Here is a 26,407-nt window from a genome sequence, read left to right as displayed (position 1 = left end):
GAAATGGTAGCTTGCCTACTCATGAAGAAACAAAAAAATTTATCAACAGCAAATGTCGCTAGAGCCACTGCTTTGACAAGCAAGATTGACAGACTAGGTTGCTACCTTGATGGGTTTTCGCCCTCTTCATAGGCTATTTCTTGCTCCAAGCAACTCTATTCCGGAAGTTCTACCTAGTTTGAATTAATTATGGTTCGCTCCTTCGAAAGGTATCCCAAAATAAGAAGTTCAATGTTCATAACATGCTGACAGAGTGAGAGACTGACATTTGCTACATAAAAGATAGTGCTTGCACTGGGAATTTGAATATTCAGGCGAAAGTCATTAATGTCCCATACTCGTATTCGTCCGTCCAGAGCCTGGAACGGTGCTAGCTGTGACCTCTGCCCCTGACACTATCTTACCAACCACGTGATGGTATAGCGGCGCATAGCAATAGTTGCGCCACTGAAGGTGTGGACTCTCCCCATTACGCTTTCATCAATCATTGGATTGCTGAGAATCTGAAACAAAATGAAACAAAAAAAAACGTAGCTGATCGCTCTGTCACAGGAATCGGTAAAGCACAAAAGTGAAACGCACCTTCTCAGAAGTAGCTGAACATTGGCTGTGCATGCGTCTCGCCACAAGGGTGAATGAATGAACGCGATGTGAACAAATCGCAACGTGGCGCGAAGAACGGCAAGCCGCTCCAAACAAGCAACGCTCTGCTCAATAAGAGAGGACACGTGGAAACAACATACACAGGATTAGCGTGAACTAAGACTGTCACAGGTTGACGCTAAAGGCGCGCTGCTCAAACACAAAGAAGGACGCACGAAACGAACGCACAAGTATGTCGCACTATGATGCAGACAGTTACGGGGCTCACTTTTATCTTCTTTTCTCTCATAAGAATCACATAAGTATAGACCTTTTCACTCAAGGCGTTCTGGGCGCCCGCGTAGTCTTCTCTAGGCTGTTGTTAGCACGCGTGACCGCCCCGAAAAATGCACTGCCGAGGCTGTGACGTTGGCTTACGTACTCTCGTGCAACATCCTAGAAAGAAGGAAATCCTCCTCTCCGTAAAAAAAAGATCCATACACAGGAGTAACTGCTAAAGTTGTAACTTTTTCATGTGAGCTATACGCCCGTTTCGGAAAGCGGGCGCTGCAGTGAATGATCTTCATTCTGTCTCTCTCACTAACGGTTAGAGCACAAGATATACCACAGGTTGTCATCGCGAGACAAGCGCGCGAGCGCATCGCGGGGGGGGGGGGCGACGATCTTTAAAGGGGGCTCTTCGATACCATGTCACACTATCTCGATAACTATAACGAAAACAGGCTCCAAACGATGCCCAAAGGCTCCTAACAGGCTCCTAGCGATCCCAAACGATGCCCTAGTTCATGTGTTCACTATGATACATGATTTTCGAGGCATCCAGGATAGGTCTTCTCACCGTGGTGTGCCCCTTCCAAGCTTGTATGCCAAGGGAGCAGCTCCTCATTCAGACACTTGTGTTTGATTAGTAACTAAATCACATTCACATAATCTCAATAAAATTTTTCGTACTCATAATGCTTCGTGAAGGCACTGACGTAAAGGGACACGTATGCGAAATATTTAAGCAATTGGTTTCACATCGAGCGAATACGTTTACCGTGCTGTTTTGAAAGGTAGTGCGGGAGGAACTGTCAGCCAGAGTGGAAATTCTTTTCATGGCGCACCTTCGCATAACCTTCAAAAGGGGTTACGCAAAGGGGGGGGTTACGTGCCGGAAATTCAAAACAGGTAGTTTCAAAATGGCGTTTACTTGAACGAACTGGGAGCAATTCTCCCAGAACGTTGCAGCCGTCAGCAAGCTTAACACGAATGCTCCGACGCGTGACCTGGACTACTTTGACTGATGCGAGTGGCTAAGCGCTGGGCGCTGTGGCCGCGATACTACATTGGTAAGCTTGGATGGTACGTCGGCATGCATGGGTAGCAACTTGGCAAGAGAACCCACAGATACGTGGAACTAGTGTCAATCAAACTGTTTCTGGACACGCTATCAAGCGGTCATGTTAAGCTTGCTGACGACTGTACATTGATTCATTCATGTCCGGCGTGGTCATGAAACACGATGAGTAAGCGTGGCAGTGTGATCACGGTCACAACGTAAAAACAGGTGAAGTCCAAAAAGAGTTTACAATGCCTGCGATCGTAGAGGTGGTGCAAAACGAAATTTCATAGATAGCTTTCGGAGGAGAAGGGGATGACAGTATCGTTAGAAAAGAAAACTAAGATGGAATGTCGTCGGTGGAAGCACGGGAGACCCACCTGAGCTCCATTTGTTGTTGAAAGCTGACACTTGACTTCGACGAAGGGTAGGCATATTGGAAGCAAACAAGCGCAAGATATTTGTGAAGATCGATTGATATGGTTTCACGCCCCAAGACCACCATATGATTATAAGAAACGCCGTAGTGCAGGGCTCCGCAAATTTTGGTCGCCTGGGGTTTTTTAACGTGTACGCAGCTTTAAGCAAATCACGGCTCTACAGCATTTTCGCCTCCATCGAAAATGCAGCCGCCGCAGCCAGGATTCAATCCCGCGTCAGCGCCTGAGTACCTTAGTCACTAGACCACCGTGGCGGGGCGAATTGTGAGGATGATGAAGCATACATGCAGACACAGGGGACGACTTAGACGAAGACAGGAGACGTGGATGCACACGACCAGAACCATCGAAGTGGACCGCTAGGTCTTCCCATATCATTGCTTAGTCGTTACTCTGATATGCAAGCCGCTGTGGGCAGCGCGCCATTGCTTCCACTTTCATTTTTGCACTTATTGCGAAGCTTGTATTATTATGACCAGAATCCTAGATGCTTTATCAAACGCGAAAATAGACTGTCGTCGGTGTGAGCACTAGCGTGGCAGAAAATCGCCATTCCGTGATGATGCCACTATATGACGTCATTGTGACGTTTCAAACCTGTTTTGTTGTCATGACGTCATGCGACCTCTTTGATGGTGCCGTATAGCATGCCGTTACATGATGTCATCATGGGACATTGTCGAATGGTTAAAGCCGGGCCCGTTCATGGAGGCAATGAGAAAACCAGGTGAGGTGCAGACAGCTTCCAATGCCTCCGATCACCGAGGCCGTGCAAAAACCCCGTTGTGCAGAAAGCTTTTGGAGTGGCGCATGCGAGGAGAAGCACCCCAGAAGTGTGGCAGTTTGGGCTAGGTGGTATGACATGATGATAGTTATAGCGCGAGAACAGAACGACGTGTGTTTCTTGTCTCTGCGTCTTCGTTCTATTCTTGCGCTAGTACTATCGACAAGTACCCCGTCTGAGATGAAAGATAAGACGGTGATCTTTCGCTTTCGAGTCATCTTGAGCTAATGCTTCTGGGGCCCTTTGAGTCTTTTTTTTTCCTTTTTGGACCCGATCATAACTGCAAGGAGTGGGGGGGGGGGGGGGGGTATGGGTGCTGCAGCGGTGGAACCTGACCCACCTAATGAAGAGCCCTGCACATGTGCGGATGAGTGGGCTATACGAGTGTTCTCTGTCCTATGTCACTTTTGTCTGAAATGGTTTGCACACGCACAAAGAAAATTTTCTTAAACTATGTGAATAAGTCTGAAAAGGGGTGTTTCCTTCGTCGCAGCGCTATGGGCATGGCGGGTAAAATGATTATGAATATTTTTAAAAAAGAGAGAGAAAATGGTACCGTAGTTGAACGCAGCTTTCATTCGTTCAGCGCCAAACTTCGTGCTCGGGGATATTTTATCTGATGAAGTTTTTAAGTTTTCTTCATTATTATTGGCATGATGGGCATGCGTATTAGACAGACTGCTGATGCGTATAAGCACGTGATCTTCTCGTGGTATACACTGCGTGCAGATACAGACCGAATACATTAGTCCAGAGTTGTACTTATTGACCGATAGACACAACTTCTTCTGAAAATAACAAAAACAAAAAGAGACTGATACTAAAGGCACTTAGACGATCACAAGCCTCAGCTGTGAATAGCGTTTTATCTAGTCACTTCATCGTGCTTTTTTTTTACCAATGGTCTTTACAGCCTTTGCGGCCGATACAAACAATAGCTCTTACCACTGAAACTGAAGTCCCAGCGCTTATATCCAGAAATGGCCCTAAATGCATGCTCCTTCGACCATTTCTATCATTGTTCTTGTGGGACCTCCATTTACTGTGTGATGTCATGCACGTCGAAGAACATGATGTGGTCAATGTGCTGGGGCCCTCCACTATACAGCGTCCCTCATAAACGTATACAGCGATTCTGGGACGTAAAACAACATATATTAGTAATATTGATATTATTATCATTAGTAGTAGTAGTAGTAGTAGTAGTAGTAGTAGTAGTAGTAGTAGTAGTAGTAGTTTGATTTGTGTGGTTTAACGTCCCGAAACCACCATATGATTATGAGAGACGCCGTAGTGGAGGGCTCCGGAAATTTCGACCACCTGGGGTTCTTTAACGTGCACCCAAATCTGAGTACACGGGCTTACAACATTTCCGCCTCCATCGGAAATGCAGCCGCCACAGTATTAGTATTAGTATTAGTAGTAGTAGTAGTGGTAGTAGTAGTAGTAGTATAACACCCTTAGAGGGTACGAGCCACGGATTGGGAGGTTATCATCATCGGGTAGTAACCAAAATAAACATGGCGTAGCTTGACGTCGTGTGAGACGATACGTAAAATGGTAAATTATCACGTAAGACAGCACTGCCGCGCGTCACCTCGTTCAAATCGGTGGACGTAGCGCACCTGTCCGAAACCTCCCCAAGAATGCCGCCAATCGAGGAAGTCGCTGAAACAGGCATCGCAAGGCCAGCGTGAGAAAAAAGACTCGCCGCAGTCGCTGCGCCTACGTCTGCGTCATGGGTCCCATCCGATTACAGCCTTGCGTATACTCGCTGTCCGGGTGACGGTGTACTGTGGTGCCGTCGACTGCAGAAGACGCGTCAACTAGGTATAACTCGTCCTTGCAAGACACTTGTCCGTGAGGAGAAAGCCCATGACGCTTAACAGGTGCATCGCGCTGCTGCCACTCCTGCTGTCGTGGGCTCCGCTCGTTCTGGGACAGCTGTCCGTGTGACGGTGTGCTGTGGTGCCGTCGACTGCAGAGGACGCATCAACTACGTGTAACTCGTCCATTGAAGACACTTGTCCGCGAAGAGAAAGACCATGACGCTTAACAGGGGCATCGCGCTGCTGCTACTCCTGCTGTCGGGGGCTCCGCTCGTTCCGGGACAGCCAAGGCCGCACATCGTGGTCATCATGGCAGAAAACTTGGTGCGTGCGAGATATTTTTGCTATGTCGTGCAGTAAGCGTCCGCGGTTGTACCCGTCGCGTGTTCAACAGAAATATTGTATTTTAGTCAACGCACGAGCGAGACTATCGAGAAACGTACGCAATGCAAGACACTTTTCCATCCGCGAATGCAGAAGGATGAGCTCTGTCAGAGTTGTTCACCTGTCAAGCGATTCTATAGAAGATTATCGATTATGGTTACAATGATGTATTGATAAATCGCATGCACTCACATGACGGGCCCAAATAGCGAGCATTTGGAGCACCAAAGTCAGTGCCGTGTCCCTAGACTACTATACTTAATCCACTGCGCAAAAATGCTTCAAGTTTCCAGAATTGTTGCAGCTCTGTATCAATCGGGCATCTAAACGTAAGGCCGATTCTAAAGGTTTTCTTGAAGAATCAAAGCCTATGTCGACGCAAGAAACCTTATTATACTCAGAGATTGGACTGAAAAAAAAACACACAAACAACTACGCAGTGCAAATAAAACCAGCTTCACGCCGTCGCGCATATTGCCAATGTGGATTGGGCCGTAGGAAACTTCGCAGCTTGTAATTGCAAAGTTGGGAAGTCGGATGTCTCACCGGTTTCTGTGTTTCAGGCACGTGAGTAATGCTGAAGTAACGGTACGTAATTGTAAGATCAAAATGAAGGGGAACTAATCAATGTTTCGTTTGTGTGTTAGACACAACATAACTGCCTGTTACGTTATTGAGCGGCATCTGCACTGAATGCTCTCGTTTAGGGTTGGGCTGACGTCGGCTTCCACGGTTCGCGCCAGATGCGAACCCCAAACCTCGATGCTCTGGCGGCGGACGGTGTTATCCTGAACAAGTACTACACCTTGCCCTCTGGTACTGCTTCGAGGATCGGCCTCCTCACCGGGGTGTATCCCTTCCGTGCAGGTATGCTAGGGAGGCAGCTCCATACCCAGCTTATTATGTTATCAGGCAATGATCTAACTCAAAACTTATTTTCACGGTTTTAATGCTCTTAGGGCGAAACCATTGAATGTCTTATCAAAGATAAGGTAACTGTTGGTGTTGGGAGGAGTGGGTAGGTAGGCAATAAACTTTATTAGGATCCAACGAAGAATTACTGGCCAGGGCTAGGCCTGCAGGAGCTATCGTCTGCTGAGCATCGTGCGATGTCTTCGGCGATAGCCCTGGCTCGCTGGACAGCCCATGGTCCACTGCACGTGGGCTGAGAAAGGGCGACTCGGCACCGCTCAGCCAGTCGTCCTGGCGTACACTCACGTTGGTCCGAGTAGTGGCGGCGAACACTGCATTCACACACCTAATGTATATGCGCCATGTCGGCTGTCTGATGCAAACAATAATCGTGTGATGACGTCACTACATAACGTCACGAGGATGTCACGGGTATGAAGATCTGGCGTCGTTATGACGTCAATATGATGTCACTATAACATCACAGCGTCGCGCCACTGGGACTTCACGTAACGTGACGTAGGGTGATGAACTCACCGTATGGCATTGTCCCTCGAGCAGTAACCACGAATTTGATCATAAGGGCGTAGCCGCGAGCGATCGACAAGGAAGGAAGGAAAATAGGAGGAAAAGAACGGCAGGGAGCTTAACCAACCTATAGGCAGCCGGTTTGCTACTCTGCGCATAGGAGGGAGATGGGGAAGATGAAAGATGGAGAGCAGAGAAAGAAGAGAGATAAACACAGCACATTCGGCGGCACACACGCGCACACTCAGTCATAGTGTAGTCTTGTTTTTCGCGGTGTGTGACATTGCTGTTACAGACGCTTGTTCAAGTCCGTGTAGCGTAGGAATTTCAGCAGATCTTTTGTCGCCTTCTGTTGCAATGTCTTCTCTCGGACAACTGACAGAATAGTGTCCACGGACATTTGGCTGTTGTCGATGCGCGCAAAAACGGACGCCAGTGACTGTCTCTGGATGTCATACAACGGACAGTCGCACAGGATGTGGTGTAGCGTCTCTTCGCAACGACAGGCATCGCAGAGAGCATTGTCGGCCATTCCTATGACAAAGGAGTAAGATTTTTTAAATGCCACTCCTAGCCATAAGCGATGAAGAAGGGTGGCTTCTCTTCGGTCGAGTCCAGTGGGCATGCGAAGAGCCATCAAAGAGGACAGGTGGTGTCGACGATTCGTCTCGTTGCTTGGTCGGCACCGTAGCGAAAACATGTTTTCACGCGCAAGTCGTCGAAGATTACTGGCAGCATCGGTCCGCGAAAGTGGTATCTACAAACTTCGCAGACACCTCATATACGTGCTCTGCTCTTATCGCACACTTCGCGTACATGTGACAAAAAGGACGGAAAACACTTCGCTACCTGGACGGGCAGCATTTGCTTTAGATCGGTGTTTCGTAATTACGACTGATCTGCTCCAAGAAAAAAAAAAATGAGCTGCTATATACTTTCCTTTGCGTAGCATTCCAACCTGAAGCTGTCAAATTCAGTTCTATACACCCTATCAGTGCTGATGCAATTTGTTTTTTCCTTTTCGCCGCAGGCATAACGAAAACGATACATCCTTCTCAACCAACTGCGCTACCCACGCTGTTCTCCACTCTCCCAATGTTCCTCAAGAAACTGGGCTACGCAACGCACTTCGTCGGTGTCGTGAGTTCGCTAATTGATTGATTGATTGATATGTGGGGTTTAACGTTCCAAAACCACCATATGATTATGAGAGACGCCATAGTGGAGGGCTCCGGAAATTTCGACCACCTGGGGTTCTTTAACGTGCTCCCGAATCTGAGCACACGGGCCTACAACATTTCCGCCTCCATCAAAAATGCAGCCGCCGCAGCCGGGATTCGAACCCGCTACCTGCGTGTCAGCAGACGAGTACCTTAGCCACTAGACCACCACGGCGGGACGTGTCGTGAGTTCGCATTCTTGGGTCACATTTGGTGGAATCAATGACATCTTCCTGGATGTTGTCGTGTACTCCCATTTCTGTGCAAATTTACGATTCGGAAGTCTCCAGTGGTTTATAGGAGTGAACCCTATAGGGTCAGTTCGTGATCCATTATAGGGAAAAGTATCCACAAAAGCTCACGGGACATAGAAAGAGAAAACAGAAAGCGGTGCTGATAACTGCTCATATATTAAGCGAGCATGAAGTCTACATGGGACAGACGTGTGCAGTCGAAAACAACGAAATTTTGTTGTTTTACGATTCACGCGTCTACGTAATATATATAAGCCGGGGTTGTCTCATTACATGGACGACAGTACGGCTAGGTCAGATACGTGCTCAAACGAGATTGTTGCGCAGCCGATATGTGTCATCAGTTATCTTTTACAGGGATGCCCACAAAGTACCCAAACAGTGCCATTTTGGCACTCGTTATATGGCGTTGTAAGTAACGTGAAGACTTCGCTATATCGGAAAGATTGATGTAAGGGTATGCAATCTTTAGCATATCAATGACATGAATATTCATCACTTATTTAGTTATAACCAACATTTCGTTGTCTGCTGACCTCTTCGTCTCGAGGTTTGACATGCGCCCCGATCAGAATGCGGTCCTAGCTATACAGGTAATGTTCGTCACCTAAACGGAAGCTTCCATGTGTTCAAAATAAATTGCGAGCGCTTCCGAGCACTATACGACGCACTCTACTAAGGAAGAGCTATAGGTTGTCCTGATACCTAACACATTGAGCTACAGAACGCTTCCCAGTTCCTTGTGTGTGTACGTATGCGTACAGAATAAATTACTAACGCTTTAGAGTACAATATGAGCTCTACTATGAGATAGCCATCAGCTGTCCAGCACACGGCATAAGAGAAGGTCAAGTCTGTGTTTCGAAAAAGTGTTGAACGATTTAGGACACTTGGTCAAAAGCACAAAGCCACCCCGGCAGTCAAATAACTAACGATTACATTGTTTTGGTGCTGAATGACTCTACGAGTACAAACACAAGGGCCAGAGCCACCACCGACTAAGTTGTCTCAGTTGCCAGTTGGTGTTTCTGTTGTTCTGACTTCTCCCTTGTGGCCGAGTTTGCTAGACCTTCCTGTTAATGTGAATTCCTGTGAACTATCTCAGGTATCCGTTATTCAAAGATTAGATTGTGATCAATCTTTCATTGATTTCTCCTATCTGTTTTGTCCTTTTTGTGTGCGTGTTTCGTAAACAATGCTCTGGAAGAACAGTGGAGCCTGGGCTTCTTCAAGGACGAGTTCACGCCTGAAAATCGCGGCTTCGACACGGCCTTCGCAAAGTGGAGCGGACCGGGCGACTACTGGACGCACGTGTCATCGGACGTGAGGCTATTATACGTATTTAGGTTACACACACATGCGCGCTACTCTACAGCTTAAAGCTAATTGATGTTTCAACGTAAAGTTGTGCCTCGCCGGCCATTTCAACGACATATGGACAACAGGTAGCGCTGAAGTGCTGATGAAGCACGACGTCACATCGCGGACATACGTGCTGGTGGCGCCAGCTGTGCTCGCCAAATCGAAGGACAAAGTGCAGCACTCTTCAACTAGTGCAGAAAGTGCAGTCGAATCAAGGAGACCTATACTTGCAGTTCAACCCACCAACTTTTTGCGTTGGTTGCACGGTTCTCGTAAAAAAAAAACATTTATTGAACAGCTCATAAGGCTGAATTGAACACACTTAGATTGACCGCATACCAGCAAGCGTGTTGAGTCTTCTATAGAGGTTCCAAATGATACACGTATCAAAGGAGGCACAAAGAAGAAACCATTGCTGAGATCAAGATTGGGGGTTTGCATACGCAAAGTTACTTTTTGCGGGGTATGGTGCAAGTCATCAGAATAAGTGAAGCTGATAATCAAGGGAACTATCTATAATTTATAGACCACATGTCTTTTCTTAAGCCTAAAGGGGGACAAAGCGGTAAAGCAGGACTATACAGCACCATTGCAAACAAGCGTGAATGCGTGTATGACTGGAAGTCCGTCAGCATCGTGATGAACGCACGCATTTGATTTGTGACGGACACAGACTTAAAAGAGCGATTTCTCGGGAAAGATGGTTCAACAAAAATTTGCTGCTGGACGATTTGGTTCATTTTCGCAAGAAAAAGGGGTTGACCACAAGCTGCACAGAGACACAAAAGATATGAACGAGCGCAATCCGTGTTTCTTGTGTACTTCGTGTCTACTAAATCCTTGTGTAGCTTGTGCGCAACAATCTGTTCTTTGCAAATCCTTACGAAAGCTTTGATTGGACTTTTTCTTTCGTCCTTTTTTGTTCATGTTTCGCCAGCGGTGGTACAAAAGTTTTCACGGCTACGACCTGCGCCTGAATCGGGAGGTGCTCTGGAACAAGACGGGCAAGTACGCGACCCGGCTCTTCACAGAGAGGGCAACGGAAATTATTGCACAACACGACAAGACGAAGGTGAGCTTTCTCCAATTATATGGGTGGCACCAGGACACAGTCTTTTATTCGCGAAGTTATCGTAGTTATCTCTCGGTGTAACAACAGGCGGTGTGGTGCTCGTCGACGTGACTTTTTGGGCCATTTGGTTAATTGATTGATATGTGGGGTTTAACGTCCCAAAACCACCATATGATTATGAGAGACGCCGTAGTGGAGGGCTCCGGAAATTCAGACCACCTGGGGTTCTTTAACGTGCACCCAAATCTGAGCACACGGGCCTACAACATTTCCGCCTCCATCGGAAATGCAGCCGCCGCAGCCGGGATTTGAACCCGCGCCCTGCGGGTCAGCAGCCGAGTACCTTAGCCACTAGACCACCGCGGCGAGGCGGGCCATTTGGTTAACTATATCAAACGGTGGGATATGGTTAGCATAAATGAACGAGCAAGACACAGTTGGATGATGTGATAACCTTCAGCTGAATGTTTACTGTCAGAAGTAACAATAAAAGTTTGTCGGAACACAGAATGCTCTATCACCACCGATAAAAATCTGCGGCGCCCAGAAAGGCATATCATTTCCAGTCAGCGCAGCTGAAGAGCATCTGACAGCTAGTAGCTGCCCTCACGATCAGTAATAATAAATATCGCGGTTTAACGTCTCAATTACCACTACGTAATTATGAGACAGCCCGTAGTGGAGGACTACGGAAATTTCAATTACCTGGGTCCGCCTGGGCCGCTTTAACGTGCATACACCAAAATCTAAGTTACGTGGCCATCGATAATTTTCGTCTCCATCGAAAGTATGGCTGCCGCTGTCTCGATTCGATCCCGAAATTTACCCTCGCTATCAGTTTGGCTTCAACAATCTCTCGCGTATTTTGTCGGCACTTACGTCAATCTCTCGCGTATTTTGTCGGCACTTACGTGCAAAACAGTGCACTCTCTTAAAAAAGTATCGCGTCTCCAGATCAGTGCTATGCAAATCAGAAGTTGGCCCGACTATCCAAATATCCGGTAAACTTGTTTGTGTTTGTTGACCAATATTCAGGCATATTTTCAAGTGCCCATGTAAACATTTCCGCAGGAAAACAGTAAGCGAAACGCCGCATCGTTCATACGTGAATCGTAGTAATGCTTCTCCGCACATTCTGCACATCTTTTTATTGGGTGTGTCCCCTCACAAATGCCAATTAGTTTTCATGGCGAAAAAAAAGTAGCACATGTACACCCGTGTGCAAAAAATATACGTACTATCAGCGTGAAATGAAAGCCGAACAGTGGCAAGTCTTCGCGATAGCGTATTGCGTGCCGTCCAGTTATCACCACTGACAAGGGGCGCGCATCCTGTTCGGCAGCTTTGCGCATATATGCGTACCTGTTCGTATTGATAACTGGATGGATGGATGGATGGATGGATGGATGGATGGATGGATGGATGGATGGATGTGACTGTACCTTTTAGATCGGGCGGCGGCTATAGCGCCACCAAGCCGTAATACTTAATGAACCAAAAACTAGATTTATTTTTTCTTCCTTTAAATAGTGAGGTTGAGGATTCGTACTTTGCATTGAAGGGTTTAATTTTCACTCGTGCCTTGACTTTAGCCACCAATCAGATAACCTCCTCCTAGTTAATTTCTGCCCGCTTAAAGTCTATTTTGCCCTCCCTGTCCCTAAACCCCAGTGCTTTGAAAAACTCTGCGCAATCATCCTGAACTATAGGGTGAAGCCCATTACAGAACATTATACAGTGTTCAGCAGCTTTCTCCTCCTCTCCGCACGCGCCGTTAAAGCGCCGTCTTGCGGCGAGCCGTATGCCAGCGAGAGTATTTCTCTCATCCCTCTGCGCCATCCTGTAGCGAGCCATCAATAGTATTTGTATGACGAGATTTGACGTAACTTGTCAGAGAAATGCTCTATACGGCAGACGGCTGGCCCGTATACGGCGCAGACGGCAAAGGTGTGGAGACATCAATGGTCCATCTACTTTCGCTTACGGGTGCACAGCCGCGTCCACGTCGGTGTTTAGCGCACGAGCAGGCGGCTTAGCTCTGCGGAGCGACACCTTGCATGCTGTGACGCGTGTTCCCAGGAGCATGCGCGGCCTAATAAGCCCGTATTTGCAAACGAACCTCATCCTTATCTCGCGTTTACCTTGTCGGTGTTCTGCCATCAACGCTGTTGATAAACAGAGTAGGCCAGCTTTAGCACATCAGTCTTGTAACTATATTTCACCCTGCAACCACATTCGCGTCCTTATAGTGCCCAATAACCGTACAGAAGGCTAAGTAAAGTTCAGTAAAAAAAAAAAAATGACACGCTCGCTGGCTTTCGTGCCGACCTGTTGTGCCCCGGCGATCTCCGACGACAGCGCAGCTCTGGCCGACTGGCCCGCCCTATACGCAGTCTCCTGACGCCGACAAGAGCTCTCGCCGAGTGGTGCCCTGTCCTCGGACTCCTTCGACCGTGTCGATCTTTCCTATCTTTTCCTTACTTCCGTTGGTTGTCCCTGCCGCTCTCCCTATCTCTATACTTTTAATTCCTCCCTATCCTTTTTATTCCCTCCTTACCTCCATTACCCGCACAGACTTGTGGAGGTGCGCTCCACTTAGAGAGAGACAGTGATGTAACTGCACTTATTTTTCCCTCCCCCTTTCAAAAGGCACTTATAAGTTCAGTAAACATGAGATAATGATAAGGTCGTTTTGTGGTTACAGGCCTTGCACATATTGACCTGGTCTGCACGAGTGACTGCGTTGAAAGGTGCGCTAGTTTGACCGAAGAAGCTCCGCTTCCCCAACGGTCTTCCGCGATATAGATTCCAAAAATAGCGCGTTTCGACTGATAAAATATGAGCGTGCGCATGTTTATCAGTATTCTTCTCATCTAGCATCGCACAACCTTATACCATTGTACAGCTTTTTTTTTATTGCAGCCCCTGTTCATGCTCGTCGCCCACCAAGGCGTCCAGGCGGCCAACGGAGGCGGCTCTGTTCAGTGTCCTCCGGAACACCTCGAATCCTTTGCAAGCATCGCACACCGAAAAAGAGTCCTGCTGGCCGGTAAGGCATCGCCTCCCTGGCGGCACTTTGCCTCAAGGCCGTTAAAACCCAAAGCGCAGGGCCGTAGGCTAAAGTTTATTTCAGAGGCTATCCTGTCCCTTACATGTATTTTCCTTCGTTCATTAATACCTGGTGTTTCACGCTAATATGTAATCAAGAATTGAAAGAAAGACCAACCAGTTCTACGTTGTGGAAGTCGTCGGTGAGTGAAACTGTCGGCACGGACGTGTACCGTGGCAGTGGACTAAAACGACGTAGCAATATTTTAATCATTACCAACGTCATTTAACATCCTCATCATCACTTCAAGTATCATCATCTTCATTTTGGTTTATTTTCTTTACTCACTCCCTGATCATATCACGTGTGCGACTACTACTGTGACGATGGCAGCGAAGCAGCATAGGACGACTAACAAAGCTGCAGTGTTAAAAATTTGGCGGCGTGTCTGCCTGGTTCGCTGGCAAATGTCGTCGAAAGACGATAGTCTTCTTCTGTTGGGAGAGAAATAATGAAACATTCATTTGACGTGCTGCGCGAGCAAATCCGCGAGTAGGCGCTGCGTGATATTTGAGCGCCATCTAGCCGTAATTTGAAAAAACAAAACTTTTTTCCAGTACTCAAAGCCCTTGGTAGGTAGCAGCACCATCTAGTTTCAGCGAAACGTAGGAAACACTCTTTTTCTTATTTCCGTCATAGCATCGCATTGCCAGCGCCTTGTAATAAGCACTGCGGTCTTTAGAATTACCTATCTATGCATTTTAGAAATAAAGTAACACACTGCCTAACGCTCCCGTATTGTTGTTGCGCCAAAAAATGCGTAATATTTAAATTTTGATTGGCAATCTTCAATAGTATGAATGCAGCCAGAAGATAAATATGGACGGTCTTTTTGCAAGGGGCTAAACTTTCGCTCTGATAGCTGAATGGAGTGACAGACAGAAGCAAGACAGACAAGCAGACACACATCAAAATTTCTGCGTCGAAGTATTCCAAGGACTATCGTCGTTAAATATTAAGGAACCTTCGCACTACGGATGCCCGGTCTGAAAGAATTGCGGAGCTCACATTTCTTTCTTTCTTCATTTTTTTTTCCTGCTCTTTTTTTATATTGTCAAGTTTTGCTTTACTTATTGCAAGTCAGCCTGGTGCCCCTAAAGTGGTCAACCACAGCCGAATCAAACCAAGGACATATGGTTTGCGGCCACGTGGCACCGATTGGGTCGTTAATTAACTGAGGGAAATTATGCGAAATTCCATAGTTCACTTTCAAAGTGCGATCCGTTGTACAGGTCATTCCAAGACGACCTATCCAACTGTCCGTGGCAACGTGCAGACGGAATTACACCTGTGTGGAGCGCCCAGCCCGCCGCTGGAGATGCCGCTTTATGCAACAATTTGCGGATACCAACGCCGTACGGATACCTCACACAGTGCTGCTAGCTAGGTCCTTATGCAATAATTAAAGCACGAACGGAAGCTTGCAGCTAACGTGAGGTAGCATGTGAAGATGTGTACCGCGTTCGAAGCCACGCGCTCTATAGAAAACTGATTGCGTGTGCACATGCACTGCAGCATGGGCTTTTTTCTGTGTTTTTTTTAAGAAGAAGAAATCTTTATTTGTCGCAAAAAATATACACGCATTGGGGTAGTATATACAGAAGGAGGTCCCATAGCACAAGGCTGAAAGGGGACCTTTTTTTGTTGGATTCCTGTTGAAAGGAATCCGGCGTTATGTAAAAAAAAAAAACACGTGATTACGCTCGTGTGCTACCGTACTGCAATGCTCTCAACCATGCTTCGATCGTAATAACGGCATAAGGTGAAATCGATTGAAGTGGACAAAAAAAAAATCGCCTTTTTCCGTTCGGTGGATCTGAATCCCGAACCTTTTTACTGCGAGTCTGATGCTCTACCAATTGAGCTACAACAGACGGAGTTCCCACGTTCCCATTATTTTCGAAGGAAGACATCACGTGGCACGTGATCTTAGCACCAAGCTGCAGCTGACCTATCAAACCTCGTATGCCAACTTGAGGCATTATGTTTGCCAAGTCGCGGTCCTCACTGAATTTTCGAAAAAAGAGACATGTCTGCGATTCAGTTATTTGGTTGTCTAACACAGAAAGAAAGGCCCTCGAAAAGTCCCTTTCTTCTGTTCATTAACAGCGAGGTCCTTGCCCCGGCAGGCTTAATGACTCAAGTTCACATGCGACTATTCATTAGTCAGTAGCCACCTTGTGAAAAAATAAGCCACATGACGCTCTGTGGCAAAAATAGTGCTCCCCATGCACTCACCGCTTTGACTACGAGTTGCACTGGCTATATAGCACACCCGGGGATTATACATACATAAATACACAACGAACTGACTGGTTGTCGGGGTTCAACGTCCCAAAACCACCACATGATTATGAGAGACAGCCTATTAGTAGTCTCCCAAAATTTCAACTACCTGTGACTACTTAATGTGCACCTAAATCTAAGTACTCGGGCTTCACGTATATTCGCGCCTCCACCCCAATGCAGCCGCCGAGGCCGGGATTGGATCCTGCGACCTGAAGGTCCGCCTTCGAGCACCGTATAACCTTACGCTAGACCACCGTGTCGGTCGGATTCCCGACGAAGAACACAGGGAAAACGCTTTTAGTCGTAGCTCAATCGGTAAAGCATTCCATGTTCAGGTGTAATTGACGGAACTGGTGATTTTTCGCTGACTCATTCTAATTCGGGTCATTATTACTGCAATACAGTAAAAGAGAAAAAAAAATTAATGTCCGCTATGCTTTTTTCTCGGCTACTCGACTAATTTGATTTCGCCTGTACCACCTAAGCGATACGAGCCGAGACTTGATGCCGACCCCCTGAAATCCTCGCAATGGAACAATCACGTCCATTCCTTGCAAAAACGAGCTCACCATTGTGAACGGCGACTCAAGCGCAAACACATACGCCGCAGGGCAACATAGCACGCGCATGACAGTCTAGTGCGTACACGGCCGTCTACATCTAGAAAGTTCATCCGTACGTTACCTCAGTATAACTATGTTTATCGAACGTGAACTATTGCCGCATTTCCACCATAAAAAGAGTATGGGGCGACTATTATGTTCAGAAGGAGATCCATTTTTATGGTGACTACACTTATTGTCGTTCAAGCAACGATCACGCACTGAATACAGTCGAAGAAAACGGTACACCAACGCAACGCCATAGTTGTTAAACGGAAACTCCGTTCCCGTTTAATCCAAGCTGCTCCCTTCATTTCTCTTCGCCGTAATCACCAACAAAAAGTCACAGTCCCCCATTGCGACACAGTAACATATGCCCAATCATATCTCCCAAGAACTTGTAATAAATGGAATTCACTGCCTGCATCAATAACAAGCATCAATGAACCCATTCAATTTAAGAATGTCCTTAACCCATTCAATTTAAGAATGTCCTTAAAACAATGATTACCTAATTACCCCCTGTATGTTTGTGTAACAGTTTATTTGTAATGCTTTGTGCCTTCACCATGTAATAATAATAAAATTAGTGTTATCATTTGCTTTATTATGATGTGAGTTAGGAGTAATAATCTTTTTACCCCAATTAGTGACAACATTTTTATGCCATTTGCTTTGCAGTCCTTGTTTTTTTCATTGTTGTGCATGCCCTTCCCCTCTGAAATGTACTGTGTACCCTGAGGGTAAAATAAATAAATAAATAAACGCTTGCATAATGCCAACACAGTGTCACAACAGGCCGCTTGTATTTTCTTCAGGCTGTTTTCCGTTTTCATCAATGCACACGACAACCCAGCTCCGAATAAGTGTATGAAGAACAGCACGACAAGCAGAGAGACCAGCACAATGCAAGCTTTCGTATCAAACACTTGCCAACCACCTTCGTTCTGGCAACTCGCCGCTCGCGCTATCTTACGGGCGTAAAGCCGTCATGCACCCTCCCGCAATTCGGCAACGTTCTTGAACTCACCGGAGCTCTGTATCTGCTGCGAAGACGGTTTCGGCAAAAGGAGCGCGCTGGTTATCTTGTTCAAAACTTCGCGCCCAACCGTAGGGTGAACGATAATGTAGGGTCACCAACGATTCCATGTCGAAAAACAATTGGTGTCTGTCGTTCCGTGGACGACTTCCAGCGACGATAAACGCACGTGATAATAATAAACGAAGTCAATATGCAATAAACGAACTTATTCGAACACTACACACTCACTCTTCGCTGCGAGAGCTTCGCATCCAACGAACCTCAACGCTTTCAACTGCCTGAACGTCATTGCGCCTGCGCGCACTGCGGTTTGAACTGATTGGCTCTCCAACGCCTCCTCTAAAAAGATGCCTGCGACATCGCACGCTTTCCCATGAGGACGGGAGGTTCCTCGTAGTTCAGTGTTTTCTCCGCAAAGTGCGCTCGAAGTCAACATTGTTTTTGTTCGATTCGGAAGTGATGCCTCCGAGACAGCTAGAGACATAGCGTTAACCTCAAAGGCAGCATGGTTTAGAGTGGCCGCCACAGTGAGCGCTCGCAGCCCACAATGTTTCGGGGAGTGGAAAAGGAGAGAACGAGAAAGTGCCGGAAACCAGCTTAACGCCTCCTAGATTTTCTGTGCCTGCCGGATGAGCGCGAAACGCCGGTCATCTATGGCAGCGCTGCCTACGTAGGGGTAAGAATTTTTGTACTCGGCCTTCGAGATCGGCAATTCTGGCGTTTGCTACTAATTCTAGAGAATGCCTTTTATTAAAAAAGTTGCTTGCTGAATGACGGCGTCACTTACGTATGGTTAATTATAATTTCGTTTACGCCTTTTTAATGCTTTTTAACGTTATTTTTGTTGCATACAGGTTTCAAAAACGTAGATATCTATTTGAAGACACCCCTACGTTAGTGGCGTCACCACCGTAGTTCCGACGATCGCCACTTCCCAAGTGACCGCCGATAATCTGGCAGGCACAGGAAATCTAGGAGGCGTTGACCAGCTTTAAGGCTCAAGTCGCAGGCATCTTCCTTGAGGAGTCGTTGGGCTCTCTATTAACGGGAAATATGAAAAGCACTTGTGGCTGCGTGCCATCTTCCATCCTTTTTCCGCACGAGTTCTCCATTTCCACGACATTTGCGCAAGCCTCCGTAACTGCCACGCCACTAGCGGGAAATCTCAGAGGCCATGCGCTTTTTCACCACTTTTTTTTTTTTCGCAGCCGTTACTTCATGTGTGATCGCAATACCATGCTTGTACGAACACACGCAGAGGCCGTGATGCGTCTACCGCGTCGGATCGGTTCCTGAAATTACAATATGCGCTTGAATCTTTACGCGAGTGATGTGTTTTATTACTACTATTTGTAACGGTTGTGGTCCTTACGGTCGGCTAAATGTGTTCGTGTGCATGTTTTAAAAACGTCGTGAAAGCTACCTACAGAAGAGCGATAGCTGATTCATTAAATATATTTTAAGAAATCTCGCTTCCGGGCTGCTAAATGCTTTAGCGTGCTCACGCGTGCGTTGACGATCACGCTGAAGGTAAGCCGCATAGTTGGTCTATTTAGGAAAGGAATGGCCAAATAGTGTGCACCGAATACTAAAAAACAGAAGAACTGCACTTATTGAAAAAGTGCTGTGCTTGCTATATGTGCCCATTTTCCCGCTCCGAAGCTGCGTTTTCTGATATCCCACGATACAGGCTACGTTCTTTGCATAGCAACCACGAAGGAAAAAAAACAACGCAGTCCTGGGGGGGGGGGGTATTTTCATTTATATCATGAATGATTGCGCTCATTAATAGTCTCGCCTCTTACAAAGCGAAACCCAGGAGGTTCCGATGCATTTTTATAGCCTCGTCGCACCAAGCAGAGTCAGAATTCCCACGCACATAGGCATGCACGGGGTTCAAAAGACAACATACTTCTCGATGGAGAGAAAAATTTAAATGAAGTTTCTTCGAAATAGCCTTCCGGAGTAAAAATGAAATTTACACGCCTTCAATCGTTAATAGTTGTTCAAAACTGTGTGCCTTATTCTTGCAAAAAAATATTACCGGAAATCCTGCGCCGGAAAGAAATAGAGCGCCAACTTGCCAGTCTTAACTTCTAAATATAGAAATAGCACTGCCTCATGTAATAAATACCTCTGAGCATGTGCGGGTTTCGTGGTGACGAAGGGGCCCTGGCCGAAGTGGACACCTCCGTGGGCCAGGTGTTCGCGGCGCTCCAGAATCGGACCATGCTCAACGACACGGTGCTCGTCTTCGTGTCGTCCAGTGGAGGCCTTCCAGACGGGGACGATGACGGCAGCAACTGGTCCTTCAACTGGCCCCTGCGCGGAAGCCGGGGCACGTACTTCGAAGGCGGCGTCCGGGTGCCCGCATTCGTCTGGAGCCCGCTGATGGCGGACAGGTCTCCGCGAGTGTCCAACCAGCTGATGCACGTCACCGACTGGGTGCCCACAATCGTTCACCTTGCCGGTGCGTAATCGGCGGCGGTGGGAATGCTTGTTGCGCTTGGTGATCTTGGTAGTGGCATGATAAAAACATCAAAGCGAGTGCCGTCAGTCGAGTTAGAGTGAACAAAAGCGCAACTCATCCTGGCGAACAGGAGCCGAAGCGCTGTAAAAGCGCTCGGTTGCCGGGCGCTTCTTATCTTTTTCATCAGGCCACTCAAAGCGCACGTCACTGGTTGCTGTCCGGCGCAAGCTGAACTTGTCTCTAAAGAACCGGTCACTGGCGGCTTGTTTATTTTAGCTGCGTCATCGCGTGGCGCCGGAATCAATGTTGAACGATCTGATTATATCAAAAGAACTACGAGCGATGTCATCACATGTGCCTTCTTCGAATGGCCAGTAACTGGCATCTGGATCTTTACCGTCTGCACTATGCCCATGGTGTAAGATATCTACGCATGCTTTCTTTAGGAGGGTATGGCTTGCGTGAAAGGCGTGATCCATAAAGTTTCATAAATATAGGCTAGAGGGAACTCTGGTGCTAGTGCCTATGGGAGCTGCGATGCACGGCGCTTTAGCGAGCATAGAAATGATGGGTAGTACACGGATTTGTCTAATATTCGTACTTCTGACTTCGTGTGTGTTCACGTAGCTTGAAGTTGTTTTCTCACAAAACTAAAGTCAGCAAATGTTCGGCGGTTGCGCTTCACCACCTTATTCCTTTAGGCTTACCATTTCAAGTCGGATCACGAAGTTTGATCAGCATCAGCAGTGCGACGCTGATGATATATATGACGGGCTCTGTTCATTTTGATCGATTAATTGGTACGATGACTGACCAATTAGGTGTAAAATTGTTAGACGAAAAAGTGCTTAACAGCGCAAACGACGTACAGGAGGCGATAGAAAAGACGATAACAGAGCTCTGAGTTCAGCGCTCTGTTCTCATCTCTTCTATCCCTTCCTGTCGTTTGTGCTGTTAAGCACTTTCTTCTTCTACCGTGCAGCACCAGCCAGCCCAATCAAGCAATTTGTTAAAGTTTCTTACCTGATCGATAATATGTATGATTGATCGATTGCGTGAATGAAAGATTGGTGGAGGGATTTAGTGTCATCGATTTATTGATTCATTCATTCACTTATTGATTATTTTTTTATTTATTCGTATAACTGATTAATGATTGATTGGTAGGATTGACTTTATTCTTGATTGCATGACTGAATTACTGGTTGGGCTAATTTCTTATTTTTTTCTCTATTTATTTGCTTGGTGCAATACCAAAAATATCTGGCTCTAGAAGTTCCCAAAACCGCGTATCTATAAAACATCTTCATTTGGTGGTACTTATTTGGATTATTACTCTTTATTAAGCTCTATTCAACTAGTGTGTGTGTAACTGCGCCCTTTATGTACGCATATGCATGTATATATGCCTTTGTGTTCTTCTTGTGTTGTTGTCCGTGGTTGTCTGCTCTAGCCGTGTTGTTATCAGCCTATCCTTGCGTGTATAGATGCCTTTTTGTTCCGTCTTCATGGCAATTTATGTCTCATGACAACAGAGGTATTGCCGAAACGGCAAATGAACTTCGAACTTTGTCTCGCGCAGGTGGAGATGCAAAGATCTTAGGAGAGGTGGCCAACTTCGACTCGTACAACCAATGGCCGGCAATCAGCAAGAACCTCGCCTCCCCTAGGAAGTCCATCGTGCACAGGTTTGATCTGGCGGGCCAAAATTTCGTGATCCTCCTCGGCCGCTACAAGGGCTTCGTCGCCAAGCACAGCAGCATCAGCTGGGAGAAGAAGTCCACTTGGTTCCCACCTGTGGGACTCGAGCTGAAGCCGTCGACTGATTTCGAGAAACTTGTCTCGTCCTGCCAGGCGTACAAGGTAAGAGCTTCACGATATGCGAAGCGACGAAAATTTTTCGGGAGTGCTCGTCTTGTGGGAAAATTTGGGACCCAGAGAAGCTTGGCGTTAGCGACTCCGAAGCGCTACTCTGTCTGTCTGTCTGTCTGTCTGTCTGTCTGTCTGTCTGTCTGTCTGTCTGTCTGTCTGTCTGTCTGTCTGTCTGTCTGTCTGTCTGTCTGTCTGTCTGTCTGTCTGTCTGTCTGTCTGTCTGTCTGTCTGTCTGTCTGTCTGTCTGTCTGTCTGTCTGTCTGTCTGTCTGTCTGTCTGTCTGTCTCTGTCTGTCTGTCTGTCTCTGTCTGTCTGTCTCTGTCTGTCTGTCTGTGTCTGCCTGTCTGTCTGTCCGTCTGTGTCTGTCCGTCTGTGTCCGTCTGTCTGTGTCCGTCTGTGTCTGTCAGTGTCTGTCAGTGTCCGTCTGTGTCTGTCAGTGTCTGTCAGTGTCTGTCAGTGTCTGTCTGTGTCTGTTAGTGTCTGTCTGTCTGTCTGTGTCTGCCTGTGTCTGTCTGTCTGTGTCTGCCTGTCTGTCTGTCTGTGTCTGCCTGTGTCTGTCTGTCTGTCTGTCTGTCTGTGTCTGTCTGTGTCTGTCTGTGTCTGTCTGTGTCTGCCTCTGTCTGTCTGTCTGTCTTTCTTTCTTTCTTTCTTCTCAATGGTCCCTCCAAACTGTTCCGGTCCTCCATTCTGGGAATTGCACACCTATCCGCGTGTATCGTCTGCCGCTGTGGTGTAGCGTAACTGCTTTCGGGCCAACAGCTGGTACACGGTTGTTGGCCCGAAAGTCGCGTGTGTGATCCTGCACGTGGCAGTCGCATTTCGATGGAGATGAGATTACGGAGGCCCGTCTACTGTGCAATGGTTGTACACGTTATAAAACACCAGATGATCGAAATTTCCGGAGCCATTCACTACGGCTTCCCTCATAATCACGTCGTGTTTTTGGGGCGTTAAACCCCATGGGTTATTTATTTTTACAGCGAAAGCTTTGTATGGGTAGGAGCAACGAAAACCTGTCCGGCAATGGTGTCACGAGCGGTCTCTATTGGCTGTCCTATCAGGTACGTCGGTCGCAGCGTGGTACCCAAACACGTGCGTCATTGGCTGCGTTGCGAGTGACGTCGTCCATCCCGTCGCAGCCGTGTCACCGAGCACGTGCCCATCGATTTCTTCTGCAACCTTCCACATGGGTATGCCACAGACAACTCCAGAATAGCATGACGACAGTTATCAACTTACCTTACCAACTAGCCCAAGCTGCCACACTTCCATAATAGCGCCGACAGTGGAGCTCGCATTCGCCGGGCCGATGGCGCAGTCCTGGCACAAAAACAGGCCCTGGAAGCTGGGTGCCGGTGGCAAACTGCGTACCGATGACCCGGAAGCCCTCCAAGCCACGCTAAATCGCGCACGGGAATGCAAGTGCTAGGGGCGGGGAGATCAGGCAAACCACGCCGCCGAGCTGGCTCGCAGTGTGAAACACCTGAAACATCGCAATTCTGAACAATGAATACGTGGTTCTTCAAGAAGAGGAAAAAAAAAAGGTTCCTAATTTCTTTCCGCCGATAGGCGACATGACGCAGTGCCTATATACAGCCCAGAACTCCCGGACCAAATCCTGGCCGTCCAGTGTTCCCGAGACAGGGCCATCAGGCTATACCTGCCGGTCCCCACGTGGGAGTAGCCGGGTGACGCGTGGCAACCTCAGCGTCTGCACTGGACCATAATAAAGTTGTTCTCACTCACTCATACGCCGAACAAGTGGCGTTGCGGCCTCAACGTGACGATTAAGGGAGCGCGTGTGACCGGGGCGAACGGTCGGCTTCGGCGGGAGTTTCTCGCACTATACTGCGACGTCTGTGACCACCTGTGGTTCGAGAAAAGACAACTGTGAATAACGCATTGGGACACGCATTCAACCGCTCATTACACTCTTCCATGAACACCATCATGCGAGGCACTGTATATGTGCGGCATGTGAAATAAACATTGTGGTAAACCCAAGCCCAACGTGTGTCTAACTTCATTAAGAAGCATAAACATGTAACCAAATAATAGTGAAAGGCTTTAGTGTCACGTCGGGTTGAACTCACTGCTAAACACCGGGGACGGACGCGCCAGCTCTAGCTGATTACTCATGTGTACGGACTGATTGGGCGGGGATTTCTATCATTGTTACTATTCACGTCCTTACCAGCGCAACATTTTCAGTTACTACTGGAAGCAACGACGGTCACTCGTCCATATCCAGGCAAGAATGAAAACCCGACAACGTGAAATGGCGAGCGACCTCGGCAAAAGAGCGGATTGCAATATCAGAAACCGCTGATCGCCGACAAGCTCACGACAAAGACAGCATCATTTATTGCAATGTGATTTTCACAAATACGCATGCGACAAGTGCGCCCTGGAGGGCAGCATTGCGCCAAGCTTACAGGCGCCATGTTCTTGTGCGGTCAAGCCTACACATTGTGTGCGAATACAAGCCTCAGTTGAAGATGGCGCAACTAGCTATGCCAGGAGGCCGCCAGGAGGCTCCTGGTCCTGGCGTGACCCGCCAGGACCAGGAGGCCATGGCGGGTCACGAATGTAGTTGCGTTCCTGTTGTTTCTCAATGGCAGGTGTCCTCATCCTTAACTTCTCACTGTTGATTATGTCAGGGCTTCACAAAGCGAGGCTATGTTTTTTTCTGACTACTGTATATGTACCCACTACCGTCATTTTGCTACAATGAAATAAACAGCGTCCCTTAACGTGCTCCGCGTAAGGCAGAAATTCCCATACGCAGGCCCTTCAGCGTTTCCATGGCAACGGCTTCAAATTGACAGACCCCACACGACGAGGCTCGTTGCTGAACTGTACACGCATCGCGAAACCCGTGGGCTGTCACGTGGGACGAGGGCCGTGCATTTTTGACTTGGCCAAGGACCCTTGCGAGCAGGACAACATCGTCGACAAGCATCCTGCTGTAAGCATGCACACATTTTTTTTACTGGGCAATGGTAACCAATTAAAAAAAAAAAAACCTTAACAGCTTCAACCTTGTTATCTCTCCAGAAGTGATGGAAACCTATGAGCTCGGATATTTGCTCCTCAACTGCAGCGGTGATGCTAATTCAACACACGTGTATACCGAGAGTTTAGTCGTATAACTTGATAGTGAAAGCGCAGTGTTTACTTTCGTCCATGTACACATCATATGCACGTTTCCATAAGGTTTCTTTACCTTTCTAAATTTACTATAAAACAGCTCTCGTGATGATGACGTTCTTATAGTAAAAAATAACCAATATCAACAAACAAATACAAATTCATTCCAAAATGTGGCTTCTTTGTTGGTTTCGTTTTGCCTGCTGGAGAAAGCTGGCTAATACTTTTTGGCTACTTTTCACAGTCTCGAATTTGAAACCCTGCTGAATAGTCGTTGTCATAGCTTTATTGCGTACTACATGGAATTTCAGAGGAAGCTGGATCGTCCACTTATCTCGAAAACATATCGCCATGCCTGCTAAACAGCGGTGCTATTAGAACCTATGCAACCACAAGGTCACCTTCTGACCACTGCTACTTTTCCGCAGATCTTGATGAAGATGAAGCAGACGATAATATACGGTGACAGCTACGTTCCCTGGGAGAACGAGAAGTTGGGAGACTCCGATGCAGACCCAGGACTGTTCGGCGGTGTGTGGGTACCATGGCGGAGTGCGCCGCACAACCGATACAACCAGAACAAGAATTCCCGGGAGTGTCACTTCGACTGCTAACAGCCGTTCTATTCTGTGCTCCGCGAAATCGCTCATTGATATGGCTTACCCCAAGCAGCCTAAAAGGCAGTTCTAAAATTGAAAAGCAAGAGACTTTCTAACAATGCTTCAGTCAGGCGCACAAACCAAATAAAATAGACAACTGTGCTTCGTCATGGAACTCTCGGAACTTCCGGCTTACACCGCAGTGCGAGCTCCAGGCGCTCTGTGGCGAAGAGGTGAGCTTGTACTGACCAATGTCAGAGCAAACATCCATCATTGAAGTGTGGTGATTGACCAAAGCGTTTACGCATTTTTTTTTCGTGTTTAACGAGAATATCGGAGCTCTCTTAAGAGTCTACCATTTGGATCGTGACGGTATATATGTTCAATTGAGTACGAGTCGACATGACAAAGCAGTACAGAAAAAAATTAAGAAAAAAATCGACAACCAACATTTTGCAGTACGAAGCCACGAGGAAATCCTTTGTTAAAAATAAAGCTTATTAGTTGTCCAAAAACTCGTCACGGTCACGTGATTGAGTACGTGACCAAAGCTTTTCCGGGTCTT

General features: G+C 47.3%; 1 protein-coding gene across 2 annotated transcripts; it reads left to right on the top strand.

Annotated features, from left to right (window-relative positions):
- Nucleotides 1–4,663: 4,663 nt before the first annotated feature.
- Nucleotides 4,664–26,012, top strand: LOC119179410 (arylsulfatase J). 2 transcript variants are annotated; one of them, XM_075868659.1, is made up of 10 exons: nt 4,664–5,301; nt 6,069–6,228; nt 7,832–7,941; nt 9,488–9,598; nt 10,575–10,709; nt 13,632–13,758; nt 19,919–20,221; nt 21,804–22,084; nt 24,882–25,061; nt 25,672–26,012. In XM_075868659.1, exons 1-10 carry the CDS (start codon nt 5,194–5,196, stop codon nt 25,855–25,857), a joined length of 1,701 nt encoding a protein of 566 aa, XP_075724774.1. In that variant the 5' UTR covers nt 4,664–5,193; the 3' UTR covers nt 25,858–26,012. The 2 variants fall into 2 exon arrangements, with proteins under 2 accessions (XP_075724774.1, XP_075724775.1); XM_075868660.1 differs by lacking the exon at nt 9,488–9,598.
- Nucleotides 26,013–26,407: the final 395 nt, after the last annotated feature.

This window comes from Rhipicephalus microplus, chromosome 7, assembly GCF_043290135.1.
Source record: "Rhipicephalus microplus isolate Deutch F79 chromosome 7, USDA_Rmic, whole genome shotgun sequence".
Classification (NCBI taxonomy): Eukaryota; Metazoa; Arthropoda; class Arachnida; order Ixodida; family Ixodidae; genus Rhipicephalus; species Rhipicephalus microplus.
This window is presented reverse-complemented; position numbering and strand designations above follow the sequence as displayed.